The 19354-nt window shown below is 47.3% G+C and overlaps 1 protein-coding gene across 1 annotated transcript in view; it reads right to left on the bottom strand.

Moving 5' to 3' along the window:
• Positions 1–2988: 2988 nt before the first annotated feature.
• The window catches only part of SLC11A1 (solute carrier family 11 member 1), a 17062-nt gene continuing 696 nt past the window's right edge, over positions 2989–19354 (bottom strand). The window contains exons 1-15 of the mRNA XM_007501749.3: positions 19025–19354; positions 17718–17851; positions 14494–14616; positions 13954–14073; positions 12739–12845; positions 9413–9483; positions 8992–9059; positions 8322–8477; positions 7832–7990; positions 6433–6519; positions 6020–6139; positions 5364–5513; positions 5168–5241; positions 4657–4810; positions 2989–4137 (exon numbers count right to left, since the gene is read on the bottom strand). The exon at positions 19025–19354 is cut by the window's right edge and continues 696 nt beyond it. Coding sequence (XP_007501811.1) covers positions 4036–4137; positions 4657–4810; positions 5168–5241; positions 5364–5513; positions 6020–6139; positions 6433–6519; positions 7832–7990; positions 8322–8477; positions 8992–9059; positions 9413–9483; positions 12739–12845; positions 13954–14073; positions 14494–14616; positions 17718–17851; positions 19025–19043 — 1644 coding nt within the window. The 5' untranslated portion in view covers positions 19044–19354 and the 3' untranslated portion in view covers positions 2989–4035. The remainder of the gene's footprint in view (positions 4138–4656; positions 4811–5167; positions 5242–5363; positions 5514–6019; positions 6140–6432; positions 6520–7831; positions 7991–8321; positions 8478–8991; positions 9060–9412; positions 9484–12738; positions 12846–13953; positions 14074–14493; positions 14617–17717; positions 17852–19024) is intronic.

A 19354-nucleotide genomic window follows, 5' to 3' on the forward strand; every position in this document is an offset into this window, starting at 1 on the left:
TCTTTTGACTCCAAATCCAGGACTCTCTCTCTCTCTAACACACACACACACACACACACACACACACACACACACACACACACACACACACCTTTAGAGGTGGACAGTCTGTCCGTGGGGTCACCCAGGAAATAAAGCAAGAGATATGACATTCATCCATTAAATGGGCAGGTTACAAGTAGAGAGTTCTCCATCCTCACAGGGATTCAAGCAGAGACTTGCCATTCACTTGTCAGGACTGCTGAAGAGGGGCTTTCTGTCCAGAGATGACTTGGACCAGATGACTAATGTCCTTTCTAGTTCTTTGTCTATGAAACTATGAAATCTGGATAGCAGCGACATCCTGATCAAGGGCCAGTAAAGAAATGGGATTAGCTACCTCACCCTGCAAGTGCTAGGGACCCACACACCTTCTCTTCCCTCATTCTTGCACTGCTCCAGATGCTCCAGGATGTTCTGTACAAGGTGCCAGCAGAAGTAACTGGGGGCCAGAGGTGGGGAGATTCCTGAACTGTGTAACTCAAAATTCTGGGCCCACATTCTTTGCCCTCCTTTCTCCTGAAGGTTCCAAGGCACTGTAACTCACATCTTCTCTTCCCTAATCAATCACCCTGGTGGCTTGTCCTGATGTGTCTGGGAGACTAATAGGGAAATTAGAGCCATTGCTGAGACAGAGGTTTCTGTAAAGAAATAGATTACAAAGATTTTGCTCAGGGTTATTGGGTATTAACAAGGGAAGTGCTTTGGTCAAGGGACTGAGCATCTGATTGGACTGCTATAAAGAACAATTAGAGGAAGAAATTCCTTCTTACCAATGTAGTTGGTACCTTCTCTGAAATACATGACCTTAGAGAGGAAGTGACTTGGCCAAAGTCACAGTCAACATGTGTCAGAGGCTTTTCCTGATTCTGGTCTCAATATCTCCATAATGTTGGCTGACTTTTTGTCATTTCAGAGATGGCTGGGATTTTCTTGGAATTTCAGGATTCCAATTCCATTCCTTAACCTATAACAACCCATTTTCTGGCTGCAGAAAGGGGAAAGCCATTGAAAGAAGAGGAGCGGTCCATCTAGGGAATAAGAGACCACTCAATACTCAGGGGAGCTGTTTGATCAGATAGGGGGAGGAGAGTTGAGAGAGATCCCAAGGAAGGGAGCCAATAGTGTTCCCAGGTTCCAGTTACCTAAGAGCTTGAATATTGTTTTGGGTTGAGTTTTTACTGTGATTTGATTCTTTTTATTTAACTTTAGACAAATAGTTGATTTGTCTCCATCCAGTGACATATATTTGCTTCTCTGCTTTACAGGACTGGAAGAACTGAATTTTTAAAAATGTGTGTAAACTCACTCTGTAAACCTTAAAGGGCTTTACCCATTTGAGCTACTGTGATGACTAGAGAATAGATAGAATGTTGGTAATTTCAGCAAAAAAATAAGCCTCTCTATCTCTGGCCCTCTCCTCTCCTTCCTTCCCTCCCTCTCCTCTCCTTCCTTCTCTCTCGCTCCTCTCTCTCCCCCTCTCCCTCCTTCCTTCTCTCTCCTTCCTCTCCTCTACTGCCTTCCCTCCCTCTCTCTTTCTCTCCTCACTCTCTCCCCCTCCCTCTCTCCCTCCTTCTCTTTCTCCTCTCTCCTTCCCCCTCCCCTCCCTCCCTCCCTCCCTCCCTCTCTCTCTCTCTCTCTCTCTCTCTCTCTCTCTCTCTCTCTCACACACACACACACACACACACACAGAGGTCCCTCATCTTGGAGTGCCTCATCAAGAAGGGAGCTCTTGCTATCTCTTTGTCCTAAACTGAGGTTAATTGATTTCCACAAGCATTAAAGTCCCTACTATGACACCTGGGGCACTCTGCTAGGTCCTTGGAATTATGAAGGCAGAATAAAGCAGCCGTGGGCTTTAAAAAGGAATTTGCGTCTTTTGGGAGGAAACAGGTACACCCAGAAGTAAATATATATAGTCTAAGAAGAGAGAAAGCAGTAACAACACTGAGGAATCAGAGGAGGCTTCTTGTAGGAGTTGGCAAGAGCTCGACCTCTAAGAAGGTTAAGGACTCCAAGAAAGAGGTTCTGAACAGGGGGTGGGGTGACAGTGGAAAAGGGAGATGGAATGCTGAATTGCTAGAAGAACTGGGAGGCCAGTTTGCCTGGAATTCCAAATGTGTGAAAGGGAGAAATGTGGAATAAACTTGGAAGGTGCTGGAGGCTGGTTTACAGGATTTATATACCAACCTGAAAAGTTTGGGATTTTATCATAACGGTGGGTGATAGGTAGCTACAGAATATTCTTGAGCTGGGGGAGTGGCACGGCCAAACCGCGCCTGTGTTTTAAGATTCACTTGGCTTGGCTAGGGAAGTGGAGCCTGGGACAAACACCAAATAGGAGACTATTGCAACAGTCTGGTCTAGAGGTGGTTGGAGGCTGAATTCGGGGGGACAGAGGGAGATCGAATCGATCCGACATGGCTATTCGTCGCTTGTAGCGGGGAGGAGGGAGTGGGAAGAGCAGAAGATAGCACCAAGGCTGGGAACGGGGCTGCCCTTCTTAGAAAAGGGCAGATGGGGAGAAGGAGCATTTCTATAGTGCCTCCTATGTACCAGACACTGTGCTGCTAATCGCTACAAAAGGAAGTTCTTTTGATTCCTGCAGCAAACCTCTGAGGGGACGTGCTGTTATTATTCCCATTTTACAATTGGGATAACTAAGGCCAGCAGGGTTAAGTGACTCGCCAAGGGCCACGCAGCTGGCGGATGAGGTCCCTTTTGAACTCGAGTCTTTCCCGACTCCAGGCTCTCCGGTCCAGTTCGATTAGGGACTCTCGTTAGGGACTGTGGTGGAGCGAATAACGTTAGGGATCCGAGCTCGTTCCCTTAGTAGCTATGCATTTGGGGTCGAATTCCTCAGTTTTCTGTTTCCACATTTGAAAAATGGGATTCCCCATAGCCCCGCCCTCACGGCGAAAGCCTGTGTAATAAGTATTGATTAGCCGATTGCGTGGCGTCGGGCCAGCGGTTTATTGGAGGAAGGGAGGGGTCAATCCACCCGGAAAATCTGGGTGGGTCTCCTCCCCGCCTTCCCCACCCTTCCCAGCACCCCGCCCGATCCCTCCTACACCGTGGGCCCTACCTACGCCATCGCCCTTTTAAGAAAGAGGAAATTCTTCTCAAAAACAAGCGCCCCTACCCGAAGCGGGTCCGGACTGCCGGACTTGGGGGTCCTGGGTTAGTGGGCAGCCCGGGCGCCCCTGTTCCTCGTGCACCTCAGTCCCCAGAAGTCCCCCGGGCCATGGAATGCAGTGTCCCCTCCCCGGGACCGTTCTCCAGACTTCTGGCGAGGAGGCGGGAGGCAGGGAGGGAGGAGGGAGCTGGGGAGCCTTGAAACCGCCCAGGGACCGTCGGTAAAGAGCCGTCCGAGCTCTGGGCGTAGGGGAGGGAGGGGGAGCCCCAACCTAACCCTGGGGCTTCCCCCCAGGCCGCCCACGTTAGCAGAAGGAGAAGCGAAGGTGTGTCCTCACCCCGGCTGGAGCTGAGGGCGCCCTGAAACCCTAGTGACCCGCCCCGGAGTGGCCCTCCCTGGTTTGGGGACTTTCCTGCCCCTTGTGGGAGCAAACGGGAGAGACTAGTGGGTCGCCGCTAATGAGCGAGGCGTGGGAGTTGCGGACGCCTGGCCTTCCCCGGGGAGAAGACAAATGATCCGGGCCCGGAAGGCACGGGCTCCCGATTAGGGCGTGAAGCGTAACTCAATGTTCCAGCCTGGAAAATGGGTATAGGGCCGGTAAGGGGAGAGAAGGCCCTCCGCGGAGATAAGAGCAAGGAGCGAAGGAGCCGGGTTCAGGGAGAGTTTGAGAGACTCCGGGTTTAGTTTCCGCTCTCCCCTTAGCAATACCCACTTCCAAACTGGCCACCGGCCTCCTAGAGTTCAAGGGCGAAGCGCTCCCGCTTCCTGGATCCGGGATCTGTTCCAGTTTAACCCTCTGCTTAGCCCCGACCTGGCGCGAGGGGCTCCGGCTGAGTTTGCCAGCGCTTGGGCGGGTGGGCTCAGCTGCTGGGATTTCCCTTCTCCGGAAGTCCATAGAGGAATTGCTGGTGAGAGCCGCGCGCCAGGACGGCAGCCCCGTGGGCGATGCAGCAGGTCCACATCTAGGTTTGGGGAAAGGCGTGAGAAGTAATGAGGGAAATCGTGTTTGGGGGGCAAACACCCCTCCCCTCCGGGATTCTCTGCCCCAGGCCATTCCCTCCGAAACTATTATTATCTTTTTAAACCCTGGCGGTAGGTTCTAAAGTCTCAGCCCCAAGGCTGAAGGACTAGGCAATTGGGGTTAAGTGACTTGCCCAGGGTCACACGGCTAGGCAGTGCCTGAGGCTACATTTATACCCGGGACCTCCCGATCCACCGAGTCACGCAGCTGCCTGGTTTGTAGAGAGTTGTTTTCCCGTCGTCCCCCTCCAGGCTTCGACTGGGAGCGGGGATTCCCTTTGGCAGCCCGTGGCACCTACCCTTCCTGGGCTGCTTTCCCGACCTTTGCGGCCATCCCTGAAGGGAGCATCCCGAACCCCCGTGCCTGGAGCCTCCAGGCTGCTCCCTGACCACCTTGTCTCTGTCCTCTCTCCCCTCCCCCTCCCTCTCCAAGCCCCCCGGGCTGCCTCTTCCCACTGCACCAGGTAGAAGAAGAGAGCCAGGTAGGCGGCCCCCAGCACGGCTGCCAGCGCGTAGTATCCCATATTGGGGAGCTCCTGCAGGTAGCTGATCACGAAGTAGAGGTTGATGGCACAGACCAGCCCCATGATGAGGGATGTGGTGACTTTGGAGAGCCTGGGGAGGAGATGGGGGAGGAGGGTCCACTGGCGCTCTGAACTGGACTCCTGCTTAGGAAGCCCTGCCCCCCTCTGGGCCCAACCCCGGCCCCAATCCGAGAGAGGATCAGCTTTTGTTCTCATAGTTCCTGGGACAGAGAGGTCGTGGGCCCAGAGCAGAGCCAGTGGTGGCTCTAGAGGCAGGAAGACCTGAGTTCAAATCCCACCCCAACCACTTAGTAGCCTTGGCACCCTGGTTTTCGTTTCCTCCCTTGTAAAATGGGGATAAGGCTAGCTAGCACCCAGCTCCCCGGGGTGTTGTAAGGAAAGGAAATTTTGTAGACCAGCAGGACCAGGCCTGCTGGAGAGCACTCACAAGCCATTGGTGAACTCCTGCATGATGGAGGGCATGCTGGTGAAGGTGAGGATGGGGAGCACCGCAAAGGGGAGCTGCGGAGAGATGGGGAGGACTGGTCAAGGGCCTGAGGGAGGACCAGGGAGAAAGCCTTTGGCTTTAGGCTTGGGGGTCCGATGAGGGGAGGACAGAAGGTGGAACTCAAGAGGACTCTCACCAGCAGGCTCTGCAATACATTTAAGAGGTCATTCAAGCTGGACAGATCTTGGACATCCCTGAAGATGGCCACCAGGATGGTGGGAAGGATGGCAAAGGAGCGAGTGAAGAGGACTCTGGCAAACCGTGACCAGCGGAGCTTCAGGAAGCCCTGGAGTTGAGAGGAGGGGAAGTGGAAGTCTGGGACCTCAGGAGCCCCTCAGTCAGCAAGCACTCAGGGGATTGGCTTTCACTGCTAACTCTGGACTCCTCGGTTTCCCCTTATGTAAAGTAGAAGGAAATGACCATCTTCCTTTGGCTCCATATTTTGCTCACTAGTAAAATGAAAGGTTTGGGCTAGAGTCTAGACCCTTTCTAAGGTTCCTTCCAGCTCTGATGTTCTCCGGGTTTCTGTGGGATGGGAACCTGGCCTCGGAGGCAGAATAGGAGAAGGGAATTACAGAAGGGACCAGCATGGCCTCCAGGTGACAGAGCAGCCCAGAGTATCAACCAGTGTGGAGTTCTTCATGACAAATGGTGGGGAAAGGAGGCAGGTGTCAGCTCCAGGGAGAAGTCCCTCCATGCTTCCTAACCCTCCCATCCTCCCACAGAGCCTCTCTATTTCCTGTCTGTGCCCTCCCCCAGTGGGTCCCCATTTCCTCTTGGGAGCTCACACACCTCCATCACAAACTGCCCAGCATAGGTGCCTGTCATGGTGGAACTCTGGCCAGCTGCCAGGATGCCCACAGCCCAGATGTAGACGACAGCAGGGCCAAAGAAGCATCCAAGAATCACACCCTAAGAAGAAAGGGCTCTTGGGAAATCTGGCCTGTCCAGCTCGAGTAGTCTCCCTTTTCAGGGCCATTCCACCCAGCCAGGAGGTAGATGGTAACCAGGGGCCTCACCCTCAAGCAGGTATTTATGGGACGAGGTCCTTCCCAGCTCCCCTTCCCTCAAAGTCCAACGTGACTGGTGGGTTCTTTGGAATGGCTGCCCCATTGAAGCTAAGGGCTTCCTGCCTAGCCTAGGGAGAATTTGGGATGAGGGAATGTGAAGAGGGGCCCTGGATTCCGGCCCGTCCGCCGGCTCACCCCCTGGTAGATGTCCGCAATCACCATCTGGTCATCTTTGAGGAACGAGGTGTAAGAAGAGAGACTTCCATTGGCGCACACATCATGCTGTGGGCATGAAGACAAGAGCGGAGAGTATTAGCTGGGAAGCTGAAGATTCAGGAGGGGAAGACTCCCATCCAAAGCCTGTTAGTGTCAGAGTCTGGCTGAGGACCAGCATTTTCTGGTCCTCCATCCCAGTTCTCTTTCCTGGGTGCCAGGCAAGAGTCAAGAGGCTTGGAGGATATGGGGTGCAAAATGGCTCTGACACACTCTCCACGAGAGTGTGAACAAGAAAGAATTTGGTGCTAGTTTTACACTCACTCACAAAAGTTTTAAGTGATTAAATATTTGATTGGAGAAAATATTTTTAAAAATTTAACTCTTTATCTTCTGCCTCAGAATCAATACTGAGTATTGGTTCCAAGGCAGAAGAGCAGTAAGGGCCAGGCAATGGGGGTTAAGTGACTTGCCCAGGGTCACACAGCTAGGAAGTGTCTGAGGCCTAATTTGAACCCAGGATCTCTCTTCTCTAGGCCTGGCTCTCAATCCACTGAGCTACCCAGCTGCCCCCTAACATTAAAAAATGATAGGCTAGCAGTGTTTTGGTTCCATGAACAAGATTTCTATCAATCATTTTCTGTTGTTCAGTGGGGTTCTGAGCAAAATATCAATGTTAAAGGAAGTTATTCTGGACCCCGGGGGGTGGAAATGGGCTATAAGAGTTACTGAGATTCACTTCTATTTATTAAATTATGTGTTTAATATAATTTGAGCTTCTGTTCCTTCGTTTGGCTCCTGTGCAATACCAGAACTGAAACTGAGCAGCTGTAACTTTTTTGCTCATAGCAAATAAAAATTGTGTCTATAGATTCTAACTGAACTTGTTATGGCTTCTTTGGAATGTTATCTCAGCACAAGATATATTTCAGTTTTTGTAATCAAGGTAAAAATACCCAGAAAAAAAAAAGAGGCTTGGAGGGCAAGGACTGGCATTGGAAATCTGGTGGAATATTGGTCTGTTGAAGGAGATAATGGAGAGGCCAAAGCCAAACTAAAGCCCAAAAGGCTATGAATGGGAGCAGGTGGCTCAGTGGATTGAGAGCCAGGAGGTCCTGGGTTCAAATTTGACCCCAGACACTTCTAGTTGTGTGTCCCTTGGCAACTCACTCAACCCCCACTGCTTAGCTCCTCTGCCTTGGAAATGGTACACAGTATTACTTCCAAGATGGAAGGTGAGTTTTAAAAGAAAAAAGCAAACAGCTCTGAGTACAAGGGGTGAGCAGCTGAGAAGGGGAAGGGCATTCAAGGGCAAGTGGAAACTCAGCGAGCCCCCGAGGTCACAGAGTAGGTGTGGGATGAGGTTCTCTGGATTCCTCACCACAGTCTGGTTGGTATGCTGGTAGAAGGTCTGGCCAAAGACCGCCATGACAAACAGGTTGATGAGGAAGGACACGAACAGGGCGATGGAAGCCTCTATCAGGAAATACATGTTGGCTTCTCGAACTTCCTGTCTTTGGGAACGATCGATCTCTCTAGACTAGGGGGAGAGAACAGGGAGAGCTTTCAGGGAGGGAGGGAGGATTCTGCTCCTCTGAGAATCCTTGAGCTGGATCCCCCCAACCTCTTAGTTCTGTCTCCCTCTAGAAATCCCAATCCTTACACACCGAAGAGGAAGGACCAAGTTGTAGACCCACAGATGGAGGAGTGAGATTTGTGGGAACAGGCCAAGGATGAAGGATGTAGGGACAGGATGAGGCCAAAGATGGGGTGGGAGGGCTTCGGCTCAAAGAAGGGTCCCCAGAGTCTCCCCAAGATCATGCCCTCACCTCCTACTCTTCCTCTCTTTCCCTCCTTCGCTCCTCTCCTACCTTGACTAGAGCAGAGTGTAAGTAGATGTTGTGGGGCATGATGATGGCTCCTATGATGCCCACTGCCTGCAGGAGCTCAGGCTGGCCACAACCTGAGCAGGAGGGCAGAAAGAGTCCCTTGAGCAGCTCCCTTTGGTCTGGCTTCGCTACCACGTACTGTAGGGGGTAAGGAAGAGTGAGTCTCACCATGGTGCCATAGTAGTGTTCACCCCTCCCTACCCAGAATGGAGTTGACAGGGTTGATTTAGAGGTGGAAGGGATGGGGCAGTTAACTCAGTGGACTGGAGACCAGAGGTCTTGGGTGCAAATCCGACCTCAGAAAATTCCTAGCTATGTGATCCTGGGCAAGTCACTTAACCCCAAATTGGCTAGTTCTTAGTATTCTTCCGCCTTGGAATCTGCACTTAGTATTGATTTTAAGACAGAAGCTAAAGGTTTTAGAAAAGAAAAAGAAAAAAAGAACTGGATGGGACCTCATCTGGTTCAACTCTGTTCTTTTATAGGAGGAACATGTTTTGCATCTGAGTCACAAAGTTTGTAAGTAGCAGACGCAGAATTTGATGGCAGGTCCCTATTTCCAATTCTAGGGGCTCTTTCAGGGTAGGGGAGGATGGAAGGTTGGGGTTCAGGGATGTTGATGAGGGAGGCTAGCATCCTGTCAGTGTCTTACCTCATAACCAAAGGTCAGGGCCATAATGGTGATAAGGAACCCAAAGAAAGCTTCCAACTTCCTCAGCCCTTGAGAGAAAAAGAGATTGAATGTCCTTCAGGACATTTCTTTTCCCTGCCCAGAACCAGAGATCCCAACCTTCCTGGTGCTGGGGCTCCCATCTCCCCTGTGGGGAAGTCCAGGTGGAATTTTCTCAGAGTGGTGGAGGTTAAGTCATAGACTTAGAGCATCACAGAATATTAGAGGGAACCTAGAACATCTCTCACAGAGAAGATATAACACATTTTGAAAAGCCTCAGAGGTGTCAAATGAATCCAAAGTCCGTTACCTGGGAAAACTGTATCCCTTTCCCCCCTACCCCCCTCCTGCTCCATCCTCTGATAGTCTCAGCTGACCTCTGGTGTCTTCTCCAAAAACTCACCATAATTGTCCAGGAAAAGGAAGAACAGCGTATCAACGATGGTGATGAGGACGCCCCCCCACAGGGGAATCCTGCAACCAGAAGGGGGTCAGTTGTAGGAGCGAGTTCTAACCCCAACCTGGGACCCAGTCTCTCTTAGAACTGGATAGTGGGGGTTCCTAAGCTTCCCAGTGGCCCCTGGGGCAGGAAATGGGGGTCTTAGCCTGGGAAGGGGGATCAGGAAATATGTGTATGTGGTAGACTAGAGCAAGAGACATATGTATAAGTGGAAATTTTGTAGCCTTTGGACTTCATCTCCCAGAATTCTTCCCTTGTCCCAAAATTCCCCCTTTCCCTTTCTGCTTACGTGGATCCTTTATGTTATGGTTTTTAAGCTGGGGGGAATGCCTCCCTCACTCTCTTTTCCATGTGGAAGGCTGGTGAGCTCTATCTGTTTCTCTAGCCTTTTATTTTCCTTTTGTTTCAAGTTAAATATTAATAAATATTATTAAATATAATATTTGGAGTATTGGCCATTAATTTTGAAATCTACACAGACCCATGCAGACTATATCTGACTTCATAGGTAGAGGGAAATTCCAGAGAAGAAACTCCCTTACTCATGCAGTTTGGCCTATTTCTCAACTTACAGCCTTCAATTTGCTCAGAAGCCCTTGGAGATCAAGTCACTTGCCTGGAGTGACACAATCAACATGTGTCTGACCTGAACACAAGTCTCTTGTGCTGCCTCTCATGAGGATGAAAGATTCAAAATAAAGAGGCAATTGGGTGGCTCATAGATAGACCAGGCCTAGAGGCAGGAGGTCCTGGGTTCAAATTTGGCCTCAGATACTTCCTAGTTGGGTGACCCTGAGCAAGTCACTTAGCCTTGTTTGCCCAACCCTTACCTCTCTTCTCCCTTAGAACCAATAAAAAATGTTTTTTTAGTCCTTATCTTCTATCTTAGATTTAATACTGTGTAGTTGCCCAGGGTCACCCAACTAGGAAGTGTCTGAGGCCATATTTGAACCCAGGTCTTCCCATCTCTAGGTCTGGCTGTCAGTCCACTGAACCACTTATCTGCTCCCAGGAATGTGTTTTTGCCTTTCTTTGTATGCCCAGACGTAGTGCCTGACTTTACGTGTTTGAGAAATGCTCTGGCTCTGCAGTAATGGTCCAGTAGAGGTGAGACGACATTCATCTGTAGAGTACCCAAGCAGTTTGGTTTTATAACTTCCCGAAGGCCCATTCAGCAGGATATCAGTAAGAGCAAAGGAATCCAAAGGGAATGGTGAGGCTTGAATGACAACAGGACCCCACAGGCTAGAGATTGGAGGGGAGAGGACAATGGAGAGTTGGGCTGGTAGACCAGAAGGCTGAGATGGGGAAGGAAAGATTGTGAAGTCAGAGTCATAACCTATGAGAGGGCAGAGAAATGGAGTGATTTCGGGTAGTGATGAGGGCAAGGAAGAGGGCTAGGAGGAGGAAGGCTCAATAGGAAGTGATGAGTGGACAAAGGAGTTTCAGAATCTGATAGTAGAGGTAGAATACCCAAGTATGCTATTCATGTCACGCTGTTTGCCTTCTCAGGGGGTGGAGGAGGGATGGAAGAAAGGAAGAGAATTTGGAACTCAATATTTTAAAAAGTGAATATTTTTAAAAATGACGTGTCCTTGGGAAATAGTTAACAAAATAAATAAAAATATATTTGAAAAAGATAAAGAAAAAGGAACACACGGGCGAAGGTGAGATTCAGGACATGACCTCCCTGAGTCAATGAGGTAGAATGGAGGAGTGGGTTGTGGGAGTTTTGGTGGTTAGGGTGTTCACTCACTTAGCCTCCCTATATCTATATTCTCATTTGTCAGATAAAGATAATAACACCTACCCATTCTCACCAAGTTGTTATAAAGATCAAATGAGATAATAGAGCTTAGAAAAATAATTACACCTTCTGGGAAGAAGTATAATAGAATGAACCTCCAATTTAGAATTAGTAGATTTAGATTTGAATCCTTAGGCAAGTCACTTAACCAACCTCAGGTCTCAATTTCCTCATCTGCAAAAGTAATCCTTAAGGGAGCAACTAGGGAGCACAATGGATAGAGCATCAAGCCTAGAAATTGGAGACCTGAATTCAAATCTGGCCTCAGACATTGCTTATCTGTGTGATCCTGGGCAAATCACTTAACCCCAATTGCTTAACCTTTGCCATTCTTCTGTCTTAGAACTGATAAATAAGACGGCAGGTAAGAGTTTTAAAAATATATGTATATTTAATCTTTAAGGCCCACTAAATCCCATCATTCTGCAATCATAAACTTGTTATTACCAGGGTTTTCCTTTCTCTCTTTAGCTTATATGCAATTGCCAAATCACTCCTGGTAAATTTTTTTAAAGTTGCCTATTTTTCAATGTGTGCCAGAGGCCTGTCTCTCTCTCATGGCACCTATTTGCTCATGTTTACAGGATAGATGGGAGCAGGGAAGGAAAGAGTTAGAATGCTTTGCATTCCAGGCCTGTGGGGGCTCTAGGCTATCCACATTGAAAAGATGGAGCAGGACTGAATTAACATGAAAAAAATAATGCAATGTTTCTGCACTTTGCCAAAATTATAGATAGATAGATGGATAAATAAATCTATAGATATATAGATGATGAGCGGGTGGATAGAAGGGATAGCTAGATGGATAGATGGAGGATGGATGAATGGATGGATAGATAGATGATGGGTGGGTAGATGTTGGATGAATGGATAGGTAGATAGATGGTGGGGATGTAGATAGATGGGTAGATGGTAGATGGATGAATGGATGGATGGATAGATGATGGGTGGGTAGATGTTGGATGAACAGATAGATAGGTAGATAGATGGTGGATGGATGAATGGATAGATGGATGGATAGATAGATGATGGGTGAATAAACAGATAGGTAGATAGATGGTGGATGGATGGTTGAATAGGTGGATAGATAGATTTTGGGTGGGTAGATAAATGAGTAGGTAGGTAGATGTCAGGCAGATCCATGTATAGATAGGTAAATATCTAGAGCATTGATCAAGCACTTACCATGCTGATCTGAGGATCAAATGCAAGCAAGACAGTGTTTGCCCTCCAGAAGCGTGCATCCTAATGTGAGCACCTTGCTCCCAACACTTATTGTAGGATAAGTAGTACAATTTTTTTTTTGACTGAATGTATGAAAATGGAAATGACTGGTCCAGTGTTGCCCACTGAATGAGTATCAGAAAGTAGACTCAAACTCAAGTTTTTCTTCATTCTGAGAGCCCTGTTCTTTCTACCCCATTAAGCCCTGATATTTAATATTGCATATTAGGTTCACTACCTCCTAGCAGAAAGTAGGCTGAAGGCGATGGCTGTGCCAATGACCTCCTGCATATCCGAACCAATGATTGCTATTTCCATGACCAGCCAGAGAAGGACCCGGGGCACCTGAGGGAAAAAAGGATTCAGAGGGAGCTCTCACATTGGGTTGTGTACCCTTCATTACCCGCCTCTGTCCCTTAGCCCTGGGAAGTTCTGTTTTTCCTTTTCTCCCCCCTCCCCCCATTTCTAGAAGCATCTTGCAGATAGGAGGTGAAGGGGGTAGGGGCTTGGAAAGGATGTGTTCAAGTCATCTCTTTCTTAGGTGTAGTCCTTCAGATCTTTTTGGTTTAAAGGGAATTCAGGACATATCTTTGGTTTAGGATTGCAAGAAGGGCTATCAGACATGTGACTTAAAGGGAGGTGGAGGCCTATTCTCAATCCCTGAAATTCCACTATTAGTAATTCATCTCTTTGGGATATACATTTCTTTCTCTTCTTTGCTTTCAAAATGTAGCTACCTTTGGAAAGATATAATCTAGAAAGTCTTTTAATAGTCTAGTGTGAATGAGCTTATTTGCTAATTTTCTCTCATAGGAGAAATAAGTTGATACAAGACCAGTATTCATAGGGACATGGAGGAAGAGAGATACTGGGGGAGGGGGGTTGGCAGGAGGAACAGAAGCAGTATGTGTGCAAAAAGGGAGAGGTAGATAATCTAGGAAATATCCCAGCGGGGGATGCTGCATTATAAAACCCTAAGAACAGCTCAGTGATAGAACAGTATCTTTTTGGCCAAGACAGCTCTGTTCCTGTCTCCTTATTCCATTTACAACTTGTATTTTTCCCACCCTCCCATCCCCCAAACAGACATAGCCAAGTACCACTCTACTCTGTAAGAGTCACTTTACAGCCTTGAAATTCAGATTCCTTATCTAATATCTATATAACTAAGATTCATATAGTACTTAACTTTGTAGTGTAAGTGCTACTATTATCTCCATTTTGTCAATGAGGAAGCTAAGTCTCGGAGAGTTTAAGTGATTTTATTAGGGTTGCATAGCTGTTACACAGCATATATGACTGAGGCAAGATTCAAACTCAGGTCTTCCTGACTCCAATACACTTCAAGTCCAGCATTTCTGCCTATAAAAAATCTTTAAAATTAAGATGGCCTCATTTGAGCACTAACATTCTAGGTATCTAAGATTCTCTGTCTTTCCTGCTTTCTCCTTACCTTGGGGTAATACAGATGGCAAATCTCTGCCAGGTCCTTGCCGGTCACCACTCCAAGACGGGCAGCCAGGCGCTGACAGAGTAAGCCCATCACGGTAGCCCAGAACAGTACCCACAGAAGCTGAGAACACAGTAAGAGAGGAGTCTCAATTAATAGGGAACCTGCTCCATTCCTCACCCCAACCATGACACACTGATCCATCTTGAAGGCTGGCCAGGCTCCCTCCTTCAGAACTTGTCCCTCTTCCCACTGTCCTTGGGGTTCAGGGAATGGATGGACCTCCTCTTTAACTCAAACCACAGTACAGACTGCCCATATGACTGCAGTTTCAGGTAACCTGGGCCTTAAAGCCACTGGATTGATGGGAAATAATAGGAAAAGACTCCAAAGGACCCTTGCTAAAGGCAAATGCTGTCCTTGTGGGAAGGAGATGCTTGAGGTGTGGAGGGGGCATTAATCATGGGGAACTAGGTTGAGACTAGGGAGAGGAGTCTCAATCCACTCATTCTAGCCCCTACTCCCCCACTTCCCCTTATTCACTTTGAATTCAGCTACTGCTCCAGCTTGAAGGTCAGATTCAATATTTCCAGGATCCAGAAAAGCTATGCTCATGAGAAATCCTGGTCCTGTGAAGGCCCACAGCTTCCGGAAGCTGAATCTTCCCTAAGGGAAAGAGAAGGAATGAAAGGATAAATTCTTTTGCCTCCAGCTCAGCTCCATTTGTCTTTACCACCTACTCCCCTACCCAAGGTAGGCTCCAAAGCCTTCAAGTTCCTAGAGAAGTCATGGACAATGAGAATGTGGAGAACTAGGAGTTATTCCTAGAATTCTCTTACTCCTGGATAGCCAGGCCCTCTCTATAAATCAGGCCATCCATCACTCCACTTTCTGGATTTTCAGCAATGGGTTTCAAAACAAGAGAGACCTAAGCAATCATCTATCAAAGCCATTCCCATAGTCTACTTCCGTTATATTTTCCAGATCAAGAACTATGTCAAGAGAGGTGAAATCAATAACCTGACTGAATCAAAACACAGGTTCCCTGATTCCATTAGAATGTAGGATCCTTGAGGGCAGGGAACAAGACAATCTTTGCCTTTTTTTTTTTTTAAATAAACCCAGTGCTTGGTATAGAATTTTTGTCTGATGACTAACTCCAAATCATCACCTTTTCCATTACAACAAGAGGTCTGATAGTAGAACTCCTTTGCTGAATAACAGAACTCTCTATTGTCCTGTTCCCCACTAGGCTGTTAGCTCTAGGATGGCAAGGATTCCCCCAGTGCTGAATTAGGTACTCTGTACACAGTGGGTGTTTTATGAGTGTTAGTGGATTAGAATGGAAACACCCAGGCTTGTGTCTCATATGCCCCAGTTAGCAAGTTCTTCCTGACCTCTGTAGCCATCAGTCTTGCATTGCATCCTGGAGAGATCTTTAGGGTGACTGTGAATGTGGTTGGTAAGAGGAGGAGGTGGGGTAGACATGTATGTGTATGTGTGTGTGTGTACCTTTTTGTCAAATGATGCCTCTTCTAGTGTGGGGAGGGGAGGGAGGGAGGGAAGGAAGGTGATACCTTGGAATTTTAAGGTAACAAACAAATAAATTAATTTAAAAAATTTAAAAAATAAAGTAGATCAGTGTTAGGGATTGCTGAGTCACAACTGGAATATCTCCTTTTTTACCACATGACCCCCATCCTTCTCATCACATCTGAGTCAGCAAAACTCCCTTCCTGACCAAGCACATTTGTTCTGACGAGGCAAATTTTCTTGGATCCCCTGATGCTACTTGCATCTTTCTCAGGAGGAAGTGGGCATCTCCACAGTTTCCCTTTTTCCCCTTTGCCTTTTGTCCTGCTAGACTAATAATAACAATAACCTCGCATTTGTGTATTGCTTTACAGTCTGTTTCACTTCTCTTTATATTCACCTAAGGCATTTTCATGCTATTGAAAAAGCATCATGATCATAGTTCTGTCTTTTTTTAAAATTGTTGTTTATTTTTAAATCCTTACCCTCTGTCTTAGTATCAAGTCTTAGATGGAAGAGTGGCAAGGGCTAGGCAATTAGGGTTAAGTGATTTGCATAGGGTCACACAGCTAGTTAATTGGTTCTTCTGCTTTTCATATGAAATGAGTAGCTGCGATTACTTTCCCTCCTTATGGATTGGTATCTTAAATTCTCTGAGTCTCAATTTGTCCAGCTATAAAATAGGACTAACAATGTATGCCCTTTGGGCAGCCAGGTGGCACAGTGGATAGAGTGCCAGGCCAGGAGTTGGGAGGAACTGGATTCAAATCTGGTCTCATACACTTCTTAGCTTTTTGACCTTGAGCAAGTCACTTAACCCTCTTTGCTTTAGTTCCATCATCTGTAAAATGAAGTGGAGAAAAAAATGGCAAACCATTTCAGTATATTTGCCAAGAAAACCCCAAATAGGGACATGAAGAGTAGAGAATGGACTGAAAAATGACTGAACAAAAGAAGGAAATAAAAGTAAAATTTTCCATTTAACAAATGAGGAAACTGAGGCTTAGGGCAACCACCATGCCATACCTATTGCCCAGTCCTACTTCAGTTCCCTATGCCCCTACTCCCTTTCTTTATACTATTTCTCTTACACTCCCTAGGACATTTTCTTACTCTGAGATTCATCTTCCCAGCTTCGAAGAGTTAGCAAGGAGAACTGAGGCATGGAGTTATCTCCCCTTCAACGTCACCCATCATTTACCTACCCAAGTCTCCCTGAGGAGATCTGGGTCCGAAGGTTCTGAACAAGTGGGAGATAATAACAATAGTCATTCCCTGAGTGACCTCTGTGAGGTTTTGTGTGGGAAGAGCAGTGGTTTAGAAGTCAGAAAACATGGGTTTGAATCCCAGCCTTACACTCCCTGGACGACCTTTGACCAGTTACTTTCACTCTCTGATCCTCTTTTCTAGTGGGTAGGGATGGAGGAATTAGAGTAGGTCTCTCCATCCGGGGCTTTTAGCTTGGAGTCTGCAGACTTAAACTATACAGATATGTATATGTAGGTGTGTTTGAAAACCTTTTCTTGCGCATCTTAGTAGCAACTCTAAGGCAGAAGGGCAAGGCACAGGCAAACAGGGCTCAGTGGTTTGCCCAGAGTTTCCTTTGTTATTCTATGCATTTTCTTTTCTTTCATGCATTTAAAAATCATATTCTGAAAAGGGACATGGATTTTACCAGTCTGCCAAAGAGGTCCAAGACCCTGAAAAAAAGATTTAGAACCCCTGATCCAAATGATGTTTAGATTTCTATTCTATCATTTTTTTTCAACCCTTACATTCCATCTTAAAACCAATACTATGTATTGGTTCAAAGGCAGAAAAGTGGTAAAGTGTAGGCTATGGGGATTAAGTGACTTGCCCAGGGTCACACAGCTAGGAAGTGTCTGAGGGCAGATTTGAACCCAGGACCTCCCATCTCTAGGTCTGGCTCTCAATACATTGAGCCTCCCAGCTTCACCCCACCTCTCCAACCAATTCTATTATTCTGAAAGAATAAATTGGAAGGAGCAAAGTTTCCCTCCATTTATTTTGGAACTCTGATGCCAGGATATCAGTCAATAAACATTTATTTATTAAGAAAAAAAAAACCATTTATTAGGTGCCTACTGTATGCCAGATCAGAAAATTTTTTAAAAATGGCTTGATCCTAAGAGATTTCATTTAATCACATGATACATGATGAATACCACCCCCTCCTTCTCTACACCAACCCCCAACAGCTCCCAGGCACCTACTGGTGTTGTGTCAGGGATTGGGATCTTCTCATCTAAGTAGGTTGACGTGGGAAGTTCTGGGTACAGCTCTGGTGTGTATGGGGAGCTGATGGAGCCATAGCTCGTTCGACTTGAATGCCTTGAGTCCTTCTTATCTGGGAGGGACCAGGAAAGAGTTATCGTGATTTTTAACATTTATTTTTTCTCATCATGCAAAGCACACTTCCATATTGGTCATTGTTGTAAGAGCAAAGTCATACCAGAACCAGAATCAAAGTTATCATGATTTAGGAAAGATTTTAAATCATCCCCTCCATCCTCTTCCCTGAGCCATCTTCTTTCCCAAGCATCACCCCCCCCCTACCCAATACACACATATCTGCCCAAGTGCCACCACAGTGACCTATCCTCACCCACCCCCTCATACACATGGCCTCACCTCCTCTGACCCTTTCTACCTAAAAGAATGGAGAAACTGAGGCACAGCACTGTCCCGATAGTTAGCTGGCCACACTTAGGACAGATCTGGTCACAGGTAAGGGGGCCTTCTGTACCCATGATGAAAGCATGAGGGATCAGGCTCCGGACCCAGGGACTCAAAGTCTGGCCCCTCAGTCTGGTGCCTGTCACACTACAGACCACATACCCTAGTCAGCACCCCACAGGAGACCCCTCAGCTGAAACTGGCAGTAGCAGTGGCACTAGGTGCATATTTTCCTCCTTCCAATTTATTTTTTCAGAATAATTGCATGGAAATGGGGCTTAAACATCCTTTAGATCAGGAATTCTTAATCTTTTTCCAATGTCTTAGACCTCTCTGGCAGACTGGTAAAGCCCATGATCCCTTTTCAGAAAACGACAAGGACAGGGTATTAGGAAGGGTCTGTAGTGGTAAGGAGACTCGAGGCCAGAGTGCCCCCACCGCATCCAGAGAGTCAAGAAGAAAGTAAAACTCTTGCCCCATCCCTTCCAAGGGTTATTAGTTTACACAGGAAAATAGGACAGAAACAGAAAAGAAAGTGAATTTCCATGGACTCCAAAGAAGTAGTCCCTCGTCTGGTTTTTAGAAATTGGTCCTGGACCAAGAACCTTTGAGAGATGGTGGAGGATAGAAGGACCTGGTGTGCCAGCATCCACAGGGTCGCAGAGTCAGACACAAGGGAGCACCAGCCTCAGCAGAGATTGCCCAGATGTAAGGGCTTTACCAGGAACCACAGGGCATCCTTTGCTAATCCCCATCTTTCCCCAGCTCTCCATCTCTTCACGTAACCCTGTGCCCATGGGCACAGCTCTAGAGATTCAGAAACCAGTGGTGGTAGGACACTTACCATTTGCCCAGGAAGCCATTGGGACCTTCCTCTCTGTATCAGATAGGTTCTGGGTGCCAGGCACGTTTGACCAACTCAAGCTCTGCAGTCAACTGGTGTTCACATGTGAGCCCATCTCCTCTTGTACCCACCCTTGCCTCAAGAGCTGGTTGGCTTCCACCAATTCATTTACATCATCACTCTGCATAAACGCACACATTGTGAAATTACAGAAAGGCAGAAGTTATTTTCCTGGAGCGGAAACCAGAGTGGTCACTCACGTTAGTCCTTTCAGTCCTCACCCATCCCAAACCAGCCTTTGGCCCAGAGCTCAAGCTAGCTATTTCTCTG

The sequence above is a fragment of the Monodelphis domestica genome, chromosome 8, assembly GCF_027887165.1.
Source record: "Monodelphis domestica isolate mMonDom1 chromosome 8, mMonDom1.pri, whole genome shotgun sequence".
Classification (NCBI taxonomy): Eukaryota; Metazoa; Chordata; class Mammalia; order Didelphimorphia; family Didelphidae; genus Monodelphis; species Monodelphis domestica.